The sequence below is a fragment of the Priapulus caudatus genome, unplaced genomic scaffold (genome assembly GCF_000485595.1).
Source record: "Priapulus caudatus unplaced genomic scaffold, Priapulus_caudatus-5.0.1 Scaffold750, whole genome shotgun sequence".
NCBI lineage: Eukaryota > Metazoa > Priapulida > Priapulimorpha > Priapulimorphida > Priapulidae > Priapulus > Priapulus caudatus.
This window is the reverse complement of record NW_014577811.1, coordinates 25,207-39,169: the sequence shown is the minus strand read 5'-3', so window position 1 is coordinate 39,169 and position 13,963 is coordinate 25,207. Positions and strand designations below refer to the sequence as shown.

General features: G+C 40.4%; 2 protein-coding genes across 5 annotated transcripts in view; both read left to right on the top strand.

Annotated features, from left to right (window-relative positions):
- LOC106813275 (piwi-like protein 1) overlaps positions 1 to 8,535 on the top strand; it is a 109,766-nt gene extending 101,231 nt beyond the window's left edge. For both annotated transcript variants that reach the window (XM_014817378.1, XM_014817379.1), the window contains 5 exons: positions 3,073 to 3,247; positions 3,825 to 3,978; positions 4,451 to 4,582; positions 6,131 to 6,278; positions 7,466 to 8,535. In XM_014817378.1, the coding sequence (XP_014672864.1) occupies positions 3,073 to 3,247; positions 3,825 to 3,978; positions 4,451 to 4,582; positions 6,131 to 6,278; positions 7,466 to 7,582 (726 nt within the window). In that variant the 3' untranslated portion in view covers positions 7,583 to 8,535. The remainder of the gene's footprint in view (positions 1 to 3,072; positions 3,248 to 3,824; positions 3,979 to 4,450; positions 4,583 to 6,130; positions 6,279 to 7,465) is intronic.
- A 2,796-nt stretch (positions 8,536 to 11,331) lies between these two features.
- Positions 11,332 to 13,963, top strand: part of LOC106813277 (acyl-CoA-binding domain-containing protein 5-like) — an 8,760-nt gene continuing 6,128 nt past the window's right edge. For 2 of the 3 annotated variants that reach the window (XR_001394445.1, XM_014817381.1), the window contains exons 1-5: positions 11,332 to 11,411; positions 12,208 to 12,328; positions 13,099 to 13,171; positions 13,353 to 13,483; positions 13,663 to 13,874. Coding sequence is in view for 2 of the 3 variants with exons in the window: in XM_014817381.1 (XP_014672867.1) it covers positions 11,345 to 11,411; positions 12,208 to 12,328; positions 13,099 to 13,171; positions 13,353 to 13,483; positions 13,663 to 13,874 (604 nt within the window). In the remaining variant the exon portion in view is untranslated. The remainder of the gene's footprint in view (positions 11,412 to 12,207; positions 12,329 to 13,098; positions 13,172 to 13,352; positions 13,484 to 13,662; positions 13,875 to 13,963) is intronic. The other variant, XM_014817382.1, reaches the window with a different exon arrangement.

Genomic DNA, 13,963 nt, shown 5'->3' with positions numbered 1-13,963 from the left:
GTAATAGTAAAAAAACAGTTTGCCGTTTGCTATATGCTATATGCATTGCATTCGCATGTCTTTAAGTCTAATTATTCTTGACTCCAGTACTAAATATCCAAGTTCAAGTGTCATCCGAACGTTCTGTTTCAGGGATATTTGACAGATGACCGTACGAACACATTCCTGCAAGCCATTCGCAGGAATTGCGCCTGATCTCCAGCTTGTCATGGCACTCTGCCCGAATAATCGCGAAGGACAGATATGATGCCATAAAGAAGTTGCTATGCTTAGACAATGCTGGTAAGTCAGCAATACTGTAACTGGTCCCATGGTTTTCTAACAAGGCTGTATTAAATAACAAGGTGTACAACGTATGTCACCCTGTGCCATAACGTCGTGTGCATGTATATGCTTGTTTTTGCCCTGTTTACTGTTTGTTTTGCCAGTTTACTACTGTGTATAATACATGTATGTTAATAAAGGATAACTTGTATAGTAGCGATGATATCTCTGATTCTCATCACTTTTCCAAGTTTGACATTTATTTCGATTTTTTTTAGCTATCTTTGACATAGTCAGATTGCCAGCTTGTAGAAATCGTTGCATCGTCCGTCCGTCCGTGCGCCGCTCCGTCCCTGCGTCCGTGCGTCAAACAGTTGGCACAAATCTTAACCGCTCGACGTACGTCCGCATATTCGGCCACATCGCGGGGGCATCGGCAAAACGAGTTGGGATGTCCAAGCTGGGCTCCGTTAGAAAGCGGTCCAAAGGTCAAGCAGTGCTAAAAGAAGGGGCGAACATTCACTCCTTAACTTATGGTATAGAAGGAAATGGCATAATTGCGCGCACAAATCTAAACGTCCTCGACCTAGGGCGTGATGTCGCCGTGTAATAGCATCATGTAGGAAAGCCATCACTTGTGCCGAAATGGAGGCTCACAGGTCAAAGGCGTCAGGCGGCACCAGGGCCGATTTTAGACATTTTCTCAGCGACAATGGTCTGACGGGCGTGCGCCTAAGCGATGAAGAAAAAACTTTTATTTGCTTTCAGCGCGTTGTGACTTAGCATTTTTATGCGCCTTTATTAGATCGGTCTTGTTTTAGAGAGCAAAGAATTCTGCTTAATGCAATACCATGAAATTATTCTAGACTCGCAGGCAAAGTAGAATAATGTAGTCGTGAAATAGCACTATTTTCCCGTTTTTCCGTTGTACACTCTAGGTATTATTAGCTCTTGATTACATACAGTGCAGTACAGTGTAGTGCAAATTGCGACCAGCGCGGTGTCTGCTGATTTGTGTTCATTTGATCACGCTCGCTCCGCGAATTGCTCGCTCTCTTTTGAATGAGATTAGTAGGGGTGAGTATTGCGACCAAAAACCGTATTGCAATATCTTGCAATGCGACAAAACCGTATTACAATATTTTCCAATACGTATTGGGAAGTGTATACCATGCATGATATAGTAACAATTTGATGGTTTATCATCATATTGTATTATTATGTAATTTGCATTTGTAATTGCCATACATCAGCTTTTGCCCTTTTATTGGGGATAATTTCAAACAAATCGTCTGCTACAGGCGCTGTCATTTTGGCTGCCTCGTTGTGATATTAGATCGATGCTAGACTGATGCGTGTTCAAGAACCAGTGCGCTCGACCGACCGCGCCAGCACAGTAAAATAGTCTTGTTGAACGATAGTGGGCGCTCGCTTCAGCTTGTATCGCGCGACTCGGGCTAGCATAGGCTATATATTGACTCCCTGGTTGACGTGCTCGCTCACACCATAGATAGATACATGTGTGTTGTATATATCTATGCTCATACGTCTGCCCGCGCAGTAGTACCATAGCTAGTACCGCGGTCCATACATTGGTCGGTTACCAGTAATGCTGTGTGCGTATCGTAAAATATTGATATCCGGAAGTTGTATCGCGATATATCGAGTTTTCAAAATATATTGCAATATACGAGATTAGCACGTAAGAAACAATTATTTTTATCACATGGACACTGAAATTTTAGTGGCCCGATCGGGCCACCAAATTTTAACTTTTTGAAATTTTGGTGGCCCGACATCTAGTGTCGAGCCTTGGTTAACGGAATATTTATGGAATATGAAAAGAAAAACTGAACAGTTAAGACTTCTGTTGTGAAAGAGTTATGAACTTTCTATGAAAGGGCTTTAAACACGCAGAAAAAGCAAGTAAAAAGTCTTTCAACCAAAATTTGATTTTAAAGACTCGCCTTTTTTCCATAAAATGCGCATGTCACTAGCAATGTTTCCATGTCGGTGGCATGCTACCTGTCTACTATGGTTTTTAGCTCACCTTGACATCGTCAAGCTGAGCTATTGCCATGGGTCGTCGTCTGTCGTACGTCCGTCCGTCCGTCCGTCCGTCCGTCAACATTTCGCTTCGGTCAACGATAACTCAGGAACTGTTTTACCCACATGTTTGAAATTGGGTGTAGTTGTTACTGCTATGCTCCCATATGGAACGTCCTATTTTTTTGGCAAAAATGGGAATTGCCATTAGTCAGTTCAGGTTCAACAGATTTTGCTCATTTTTTGGTATGTGAATGAATAAGGGCTAGGGGTTTTGATATTTACAAAAAAATTATGCAAATTAGGTAGGGTTTGGCAATTATATAGCATATTATATAAACACAAACAGTCTGTGGTGTCACACTCGTCTGGTTCGTTTTACACGATTTCATTGACAATATCTTTAATGCAAAATTGGTATTTCCTCTCCACTCTGCCGATAAAACGTCTATATTAGAGTAAAGATTTGCAAAACATGTCGGAACGCAGCATAACCTATTTATTTCAAGCGCCATCGCTACAAAGCGGGTATAGCGCCATCTACGGTCACAAATTGTGATTCATTTTGGTTTATAAATTATTGCGATATACAGATGGCAATCGTTTCTATAATGTACGTTGATGGTTGCTCAATTAAAACTGACTTCTTCTTACTCGCTCATTTGTGTCCTTTTTTGTGGTGAGCTACAGTGTCATTGACACTTTCAGTTTACTCTAACGTGTGCTGTGCAATGTCACACGTGCTGTTCTCTCAACTTGCAGCTGAAGTCTGTGATGTTTATTGGCTTCGACACCTACCACGACTCCAGCCAGAAGAATCGCTCGGTCGGCGCGTTTGTCGCCTCGCTGACGCACGACTGCACGCGCTACACGTCGAGTGTCATGTTCCAGCACAATCACCAGGAGCTTGTCGACGGCCTACAGACGAGCATCACAGGTGTGTCAAGCTCGTGCCGAGTACGTGCAGAGGCAGGGGTAGAAATTAACATTTGAACAAGCGAGTCCAACGGACTCCCTACCCTCGAAAAGAGGTAGTCCACAGCAAAATGAGGTAGTTCGCAGTCTGAAGTTCAAAACTAAAGATATGAACAAAAAGGACATTTGCGGTGCACGTCTGCCAAATTTGCTTTGGGCAGTTGCTAAAAAAAGAGTACGGTAATTCTGCGAGGCCGTGCTCTGGGTCGAACTAGTTGGTATAGCAGAATTTTCAGGGAGTCACACAGATTCCTGCCTATGTCGAACCAGGGACTGAGGGAGTCCAACAGGAAGTCAGGGAGTATTTGACTCCGGACTCGTGTTAATTTCGTACCCTGCAAAGGCATGGAGGTTAGCCCCACACGCATAGCAGGCAAACCGCACTTTTTCGCAACCGAGTTCCGCATTCCGAACACGTGCAAACGAAATGGTGGAAATGTGTGATTGTCCGCGCGTCGTATACTCGTGCGTAGCCGAAAATTCAATAATAGTCGAGGCCGTACTGCACTTGTCAACTGCTCTCACGTTTTCGCCGACAGCCGCACTCAGGGCTTATAACAGCCACAACGGGGGCCTGCCGGACCGTATCATGGTCTTCCGAGACGGAGTGGGCGAAGGGCAGCTGCCCGTCGTGCGAGAACACGAGGTCAAGCAGTTCATGAGATGCTTCAAGCAGTTTGGCGACGACTACAAGTAAGTGGACTCGTGATTTCAACACTTGGCGTGGGTGTGTAGATGAATACTGTATACGCCATATTTTTCGCGTACAGATATTTTCGCAAATTCAGACTTGTTGGACAATTTTGCAAGTGATTAATTTCGCGGTCGGTGAATTATTAACTATTCGGTATGAAGTATCCGCGTGTTGTTATTTTCGCGGTCGGAGACGCGTTCGCGAAATTCACGAAAATTAAACCACCGCGAAATATACAGCGTATACAGTATTTGCTTTTTGTATGCGATTCGTTCAGTCCATGAGTAAGTGGTGCGTGTGAATGTGATACGTTCAGTGACAGTTTTGATTGTGGTGCCGGTTATGCATTTGATTATTTTCATTTAACAGTTGCCTAATAGTTTTCAAAGCCTTACGTTCGCTGCGTAGCGTGGTGTTTGAATGCGCAACACTATTTCCAGTAAGTTCTCAATTTGCGTTACTTTCTTTCAGCCCAAAGTTCACATTCACTGTTGTCACTAAGCGTGTGAATGCACGTTTCATGAGGAAGGATAAGCGTAGGGGTAACTTGGAGAACCCCGCGCCAGGAACTGTTATTGACACTGTAGTCACTAACATCAACAGGTAGGTTTTCCCTGCTACTTTCTGCGACAACAATGCATTATGATGGGCGTAGATGGTAATGCCGTATGCAGTTATTGTTGCGCAATAGAAGACTAGGGCTGAAGTAGACAAGATTGGCTTAATTATTCCATGACCTGATTAATATCATTGTGTGTGTTCACTGTTCATGCCATATCAGTAAAAACTTGAACTTTGGATGAAGTTTCTCTGACAAAATGGGTGGCTTTCCTATTGGTGGTGCCTGGCTGGGAAAGGCAGCACTAATCAGACGTGTAAAACAAAGGATTGACCCTGGCCATCACAGGACTAACCATCTTTATTTAGACATTGTTGTAGGATATTGCACACGACATGTCGAAAGTATAATTCATCGAATGTTTTTACCGAATTGTTACTATCGTTCAATCCTTATGTAACACACCAACTATTTAATAGTGTAGATGCTAACATCAGGTGTGATCTTATCCAGAATGCCTGAATTACTATAGCATACTAACTACCAAGAGCTTGGCTTCTGGCCCACTCTTTTTATTAAGGTCCAGGGGTCAGTTGTCAGAAACTTCGTAAAGTTACGATTAATTTTAAGTCTATCTAATGTTAAGAGAAAAGTTAATAGTGTTGACAGAAACCGATCGTAACTAAACTTACTTAAGTGAAAACTCACTATAACAGGAACTTCATAATTTCTCACAAGGCTGCTGATTGGATGAGAATCGATCACAAAATTCAAATTCATACACATTTATTGTACATTACAGTAATTTATGCATATTATGATGGCTAACCACATATAAATAATATTTGATGAAAAATTACGTGGTCATGAATTTATTCTGCACAACAAGACAAATTCTCACACTGTAACGCGAGACGCGAGAATCGTGGCAAGCATTGCAAACCTTTAAAACAAGAGAACAAATGCCATACGTCATTTGTAAATGTATTGTTTTGTTTTATTAGCGGTAGATTTTTGACGTGTTTTTCAAGAAAAACACACATTTTATTCATTATTATAAAATATAATATCACTATAATTGTAATTCGTAGTGTAAATGTGTTATTTTCAACTTAATATTAAAGTTAAGGGAGGGTCTATGATCTCTTAAGTTAAGAGAAAAGTTACGATAATTTTTAATTCTTTTAACTTTACGAAGTTTCTGTCAACGCTCTAAGAGAAAAAGTTAATGTTAAGGTTAATGTTAAGACTAATTTGTTTCTGACAACGGGCCCCAGTACATTATGTATGTACCAGTGAAAAAAATACACAGGGGCTCGGGGCGATTTAGCCCCCCGAAATGACAAAAAGAGCCCCGGAAATGCCAAAAAGAGCCCTCGTAAATTTGCATAGAGTTCAATGCAAACCAAATTTTAGAGTGCTATTTTCATGAGCGCGAGCTTGAAAAGTAGACCCCGAAAAATAAATTATATTTTTTTCCCTGGTATGTACACTTATTAACACAGTATTCGTACATTATTTTGCTGAACGGCAAGGCAGAATGTGATGCCTGGATCGTTTTGGTTCATGCCTGAACGCGAATAACCTTGCAGGTGGGACTTCTACTTGGTGTGCCAGAGCGTGCGTCAGGGTTCGGTGACGCCGACAGCGTTCAACATTCTCCACGACACGAGTGGTTTGGCATCTGAGCACCACCAGCGACTCGCGTATAAGCTGGCCCATCTCTACTACAACTGGCCGGTGAGTGGTTGGTTGCGCTTCTGCGATGGTGTCGTGAAATTCCATTGTTCTATTGTTTTCCTGGTTCCCGGTTTTTGGCCGGTACGCGTAGCAGGGAATCGAGAGCCGTGACGTTTGATTTGCGTGCGCGCGACGCTTGTATTTTTTAGTTGCTGATATTAAAGTGTATTGCGAGAATTTTCTACTGTTTTCCCCACTTTCATGATACCTACCGTTATTGCTTGAGTAACAGCAATTGTCTAGAGTAACGATAAAATGTCTTAGAACCTTCGTATTCACTAAATCCAATGAAATCATGCACCATTACAATTTTGCGTTCTGTTTCTGTTTACCGTTGCCATCTCTCGAATTTTCTCGCGGTAGCGCGAGACATCTATCACGGTGTAGTAATGCATACCGTCGCACCGTAGAAATCGGGTCAGAGTGTAAACACAGACGTTTATACTAGCGAAACAGCAGTGTAGTACTAATGCCACGTAAAGTCTGTTATTAGAGCAGGGTTCGTAGCGGGTCTTCCAAAGTCTTATAAGTACTTATTTTGCCAAAAATAAAATAAGGGCCCTTATTAGTACTTATTTTTGGTGAAATCTTAGAAAAGTACTTAATAGTCCTTATTTTTTGCCAAAGGACCATTTTTATAAGCTGGAATTGCTGGAATAATTAAATCTGCTGTGCAAATGTGTATATTAATATTATTAGTGTACTATAATAGTCGGTGATCTATCAGAAATCGCGTAAAAAAGTCTTATTTTGGCCTCCAGAAAGGGTCTTATAAGTCCTTATTTCAACAGGTGTCTTACTACTATGAACCCTGTAGAGAAGCTTGTGGATTGCCAGTCAGATAGTAACACGGGAATGACAATGACAGAAAGTGCTCTGAATTATTGACATAAAAACTCAATAATATTTACCAAACATAATTGCACGCCCTTTTGTTTTAATTATGTGCACTTGTTTAAAGATGCCATTTGTGATTTTGAGAGTCGGGACACGATAAAATTGATTGCTGGTATGATGTGGTCAAATCAATTTTTCTATGCTATAACTGCATAAAATCTTGGTGTTTTGAATGTTGGTATAATCAGTGATATTTCCACTGTCAGGTGAGACTATATTCAGCTATATTTAGTTTTCTGAGCCAAAAAACTCGCAATACTCCTTTTAAAACGTGGCTGTTGTCGTTTCAGGGCACCATTCGCGTCCCAGCTCCTTGCCAGTATGCTCACAAGCTGGCATTCCTCGTGGGCCAGAGTCTCCACAGGGACCCGCACCTGGCTCTGGCTGATAAGCTGTACTACCTGTAGATATATTTACGATGTAAGAGGCAGTCAGGATGGTCCTAGAAGTCTTTGGGCGTTAGTATTATCAGCGCTTGGTATCAATCTTCCCATGTATTGCCTTCAGGTTGTAATAGCGGGAGGAGCTAGTAAGTGAAGTTGTGCCGAAAGGCACTGGAATTCTGATTGAAACCAAATGCCATATTCTAAAGTAATCGAGATTATATATTTTAGTTCTGATTTTGTGTTTAGATAGTTTCCTAAGAGGTAGCTAAAGAAATTAGCTAAAGAGAAATCTCATTTATACATATGCAGGGTGGAAATTAACGGGTGTCCGGAGTCAAATATTCCCCAATTGTTAATATCTTTCATTTTGAACCCCAGACTGCGGGCTCCCTTATTTTGCTGCGGACTCCCTCTTTTTGAGGGTAGCGCCGTCTAACGGGCCGGTCAAAAGTTAATTTCTACCCCTGCATATGTGAATCCTGATCATTAGTAACCTTTTATTATAGTTAGTATAAGCATTTATGGTATTTCTGTTTTTATAGTATAGATTAGTGTTGTCGTCTGCCATTCAAAGGAGAATTAAGTGATTAGAGATTAAGAGTTAGAACATGACTTGTGCACAGTATAATTGTATTTAGAAATCCTGTTGTTTATGCTTGCTAAAACTACTGCACAGATTAACTATCCAGTACATAACAACAATACTTCCATTTTAATTGAAATTTTTTTGGTGTAATCTAGGAATTTAAGTACTTATACTGTATACTGTGGCCGCAAAGAGTTCAAAAGAGTAACACTGAGTAAAAAATTTAGGTGAAATCCTACACAAGCATGTTCTAACGTTAGCATGTATTGCGTGCAGGTCTGTTGTAACTGTTAACGCATACAAGTAATTACAATGTGGTCTCAGTTATGGATATAAGCAATTTGCTATGTGGGGAAATAAAATGATAAGTATTTCCTGTTTCCTATTATGGGTTGTTGATGCACTTGCCTATAGTAGACAGAAGAAATAACGTAATCTCTTATATTTTCTCCCATTTGAAATATTTCCATATCAAATAATTTACATGACCCCTGTACAGATGTGTTTAGGTATTCTCACAGTTCCCAGAGTTTGTAATCGCAGAACGAGTGATGAGTTTTTGAAATCACTAATGCCTGTAATACGTTCCAGTAGAGCTTTCGGGCTTGTCCTAGGCTGGTAATACGTAACAAACAGATGGTAGTTTGGGATGAAAGAGCAGTGACTAGTATACAGTAGCGGTTTCTTGTGACTGTCAGTTGCGTTCGTTTTTGGAAATGTTTACTGTAACAGGTGCCCGTTGTCAGAAACAAAATTAGTCTTAACATTAGTCTTAACATTAACGTTTTCTCTTGGACCGTTGGCAGAAACGCTGCGAAGTTACGAGAGCGAAAAATCGTAGCAGATTTCCTACGAATAACAATAACAATAACATAACAATACAAAACAAAGTGATGTCGACGGTCTAGGAGAAATTGTTAATGTTAAGACTACTGTTAAGACTAATTTTGTTTCTGACAACGGGCATCTGGCTTATATTAATTACATTCTGTGCGCAATTATTGTTTGTTGTATGATATTGCCGTATATTTGCTGGTAGTTGTTATAAACAGGTTTGGTTTAGGTTCGTTACAAAGGGGATGTAAAAAAAAAATTCTGTTTGCTTATATAAATAACTCAAAGAAAACGATGTTTGTTTCTGGTTACGTTGAAATAATGGCTAGGGTGGATAGATATGCGAATAGTTTTACTGTTTTACTGCTAGGATAGATAGGTACACACTCATTGTCTAGGTCTGATAGACTTTTTGATGCCTTGAAACTTTTGTTTTGGAGAAGCCAATTCTTTTCCATGCAGTGAGCTCAGGGGCGGATCTAGGTTTTAACTAAGGGGGGGGGTTACGCTGAGGTGATTGCCTACACACCCAGCGTGCGCGAAGGCAGCGCCTTACAGGGGTGTCGGGGCATTAAACCGTAAAGCATGCCATCCCGAGTCGCTTTTCACGATTCCCGCCCGACGTACCGAATATCGTGACCGTAAGTCCGAGCGGGTAAGCCAATTTCGAACCCGCTGGAAAAACACCTAGTTATTTTTTAGTTTTTTTCTAAGTAGGGCTACATCAGGCGATTTCACTGGGCAGCCCAAGGGGGGGGTTTAACCCCCCCCCCCTCGTAGATCCGCCACTGGAGCTCAGGATCTATCGATTATCTGTTAGTGGAGAAAAGAACAAAATGACGTGAATTGTGTTGGACATCCTAGGGCCGGATTTTTTGTGTAAGAAGACTATCGCCGTGATCTATTACTATCTAGGATTGCTAGGCAACCAGAAACACATTTGTTTTGTGTAAAATATGTTTCATGTCCTATTTTCGTATTCATATAGAAGTATTATCTAATAAACGTTTAAAGCAATATAATTTTGTTGTATTAGATTAAATGCAAAATGCAAGTTCGCGCACTACCTACATATATGTACACTATAACACTGTGATTTCCATTTTGATATATTGTGACAGGAAAGGGTTAAAGGTATAGTATGTAGGCCCCTGATTATACGTTGGAAACATTCCAGAACTTGTCATACACTTAGCGTTATCCAGAACGCAATTGTTTATAGAAAGCTGTGTGCACGTGCATTGCACTTGGGTTGTTTGATGGCAAATCGCAAATAGTGACCTTGTTTGTAAGATCTAATCGTATGTTTGAAATAGCCGATTTTGACTTACTATATTTTATGTTTTATATTTTTTTATTTTTTCAAGGGTTGTGATGAGTGGAATTACAGATAGAAGGTATAACTGTTGATAGGCATGTACTCAGTACTGCCTGTTTACAAGCAGCCTGGTTAACTAAAATAGACGAATCTAATAATGCATGCAACCACAACATCAAAAGCTAGTATATCGTATAGAGTATAGATTCAATCACGGTACATACCGTTAGTTTGTTTTCCCATTTGACGTTGCAAATAGGAAATGGGTTTCTGACCTATTTCCTATTTTTAAAATGAAAATAGGAAATGGGTTTCTGATCCGTTTCCTATTTTAAAGGTCTAAATTGGAAGTGGGAAAAGGAAAAGGAAAGTATTATAAGTGTTATGGTAAGGCACCCGCTGGTACACGCACGTACACGCAGATTCACGCGCGTTCACGCACACGAGGGTACACGCACGTACACGCACATGCACGCGGCACACGTACGTACACGAGGGTACACGCACGTACACGCACGTACACGCGGGTACACGCACGTACACGAGGGTACACGCACGTACACGCGGGTACACGCACGTGCACGCGGGCACACGCACGTACCCGGCCCCTTCCTTTTCCTTTTCCTATTTCCTATTCAGACTTAAAATTGGAAACGGGTCAGAAACCCATTTCCTATTTTCTATTTTCATTTAAAAAATAGGAAATAGGTCAGAAACCCGTTTCCTATTTGCAACATCAAATGGGAAAACAAACTAACGGTATGTACCGTGATTAAATACGTAGAGCACTTGCCACTCGGTTATACCATATATGATATTATAGCATGGGTTATACCAGTTATACAAAGCGAAGACTACGAATGCTGCCTTGCTCTGATCTCTGCTCTGATCGCTACAGAGGCGCCACCTTTCAGTAGAAAATGAATTTATGCGATTATCGGCCTTTGGTTGCTCTGATCGCTACAGAGGCGCCACCTTTCAGTAGAAAATGAATTTATGCGATTATCGGCCTTTGGCACTGGCCTTTGGTCACAACCCTGGGAAAATGGCGTCGTCCGTCGAACAGAGATTTCAGGCTGCGGTTGATGTTATTCGTAATTTGCCCAAAAATGGTGATTATAGTTGCGTTTGTATATTAACTCCAGTTAAGTAGCTAAAATAGAATGCTTTGTGGATAGAAAAGTAGTTTAAGTTGAAATGAATAAAGCCACGACTAGTAGGAACTTTAGAACACAAATACAATGTAAACAAATGCCAGATGGACATGATAAATACTGAACCATCACTGCTCATTCTAAAATGAAAACTGCAAACCATACAAGACATTTCACTGACGATTGACAGACATTGATCAGAACCCAAGATGAGGCTGTTCGTTGCTCAGCATATTCTGCAGTGCATCACTGCAATCGGATCCCGAATCCGCAGTGTTGATCTATCAACTTGTCTCTTTCCGTATTCGATATACCGTGATATAGTCCCTTGAACTTTGAAGACTAATAATATTTATGAGGTTATGTTGTTCGGTAACATTCAGCTTGGTAGACAAAACGTATATTGAGCTATATAATATTCCGTATTGGAATTCACTCCCTTCATTCTTAGTAAATAGCAAATTTACAACTTTTTCCGCTCCGATCCGCAGTGTGGATCTACCGACTTGATCCACTTCTCTCTCTCCATCTTCGTTATAGTCCCCAGGATTTTTGAAGATTAACACTTATGAGGTTATGAGGTTATATAATATAGGCATACTGAGTTATTTTAATTTCAAACTTACTTTCCTAAGTGTTGAGTGTTTAATCTCTCCATCAGTCTCAGTGCCATGTGTATCAGTTATAAAAGACTTAAAAATTGAGATTTGGTTTCCAAACGTCACGATTAGGTGTAATCACACTTTTGTTTCAGGCTCGTATAAGCCCTCAAATGAGATGATGCTCAAGTTCTACTCATATTTCAAGCAGGCAACAGAAGGTCCATGTAATATCCCACGACCAGGATTCTGGGAAGTAGTTAACAAGGCTAAATGGTAAATACATTGGTAGAGTTTCAACAGACATGAACTACAGAACCCTCAATCAATAACCTTAATATTCAATTCTAAACCCTTTTTAAATTTACATGATCATTTTTTTTTACATGTGCCATCTTCTAAGAATCCTTTAGCTTCTTTGTTTCTATCATTCCGTATTGGAATTCTCTCTCTTTGTCTTTAGTAAAAAGGAAATTTGCATCTTTTTTCACTGCGATCCACAGTGCAATTTGTCGATTTGATCAACTTGTCAAGGGCGTGTACAGGATTTGTACCAGGGGGAGGTCTAACTATAACCCAAACTTGCGAGCACCGTAGGTGCTTGCGGCGAAAGGGGGATCTGGGGGGCCCTTCCACCAGAAAAATTTTGAAATTAGATTCCCTCAGATGCGTTTTCCTCGCATCTGACACCACAATAACTTCATCTTGATATGTGCATCAATGCCATTTTTGTCTGGTGTCAAGTTGTCTCTCCGTCTTCATTATAGTCCCTTGGACTTTTGAAGACTATTGTTTATGAGGTTAAGTGCTAACCATAATCATGATTCCTCACATTGTATTTTTTTATTATAGCCATAATGTATGCATCGTAACTTATAACGGAAATCACAAAACTTACATTCCAGCTAAACATTTTTCCTTGCGAAAGAAGAGTAGAAATAATGTTAAAACTGAGACTGAAAAAGTAAAATCTGATATATACACACAGAGAGAGACATATATATAATTATATATTGTATACACGCTTGACATATATTTTATTTCAGGGAAGCATGGCATTCACTTGGGGACATGCCACAGGAAACTGCAATGGAGAAATACGTTGAAGACTTAAAACAGGTTTGAATAATTAATTGTCTCTACATTTATGTGTTGTTACTTTCTTTTTCCTAGTACAGGGAGACACGTTGTTTTAGATGTTGGCTCGAGTGTGCAAAGTGACATACACCTAATTTATAACAAAAATGATAACATCGGTTTGAGATGTGCATGTTTCGTCACTATATTCTTCTTTTATCAGATCGTCGAAACGATGGCCTTTACTGACAAGGTAGCAGATTTTCTCACTGTTGTTGGCCCCTTCTACATTGAGGTGCCTCTTGGTGCGGAAGATGCATCAGACTCAGAAGATAAGCTTGGTGTTCCCATAAGGTATGCAAAATCACTGGCAATATGCGGTACAGCTTTTTGACATTATCGAAGATAGCATTATCTTCGTTGGAAAGCAGATCGGTATAAGAAATGAGTCACAGTTTGGGATTGAGAATTTAGTTTGCAATTGCTGAAAACACAAGTTGTATCCCAACCGAACTATCTTATCTTGTTTATAGAGAGAGGCTTGGAAAGGCAGATTTCTTGCCAATGGCTACGCCGACCCCCATGCAGGAGACAGATGAGTACGATGAGCTATGCAACGCGACGATAGTGGACAGGGAGATGTCCAGGATGGAGTCTGATAGTTGCCATGCAATGGCGAGCCCTCATGTTAGCCCGTTGCAACGCGAAATGGAAAGCAGCCCTGACCTTAGCGATGACAGTGATGGTACGTTTCCTTTCATAAAATGTGATAAATGTGGTGTAGATATATTCATGTATATATATATATATATATATATACATATATATATATAT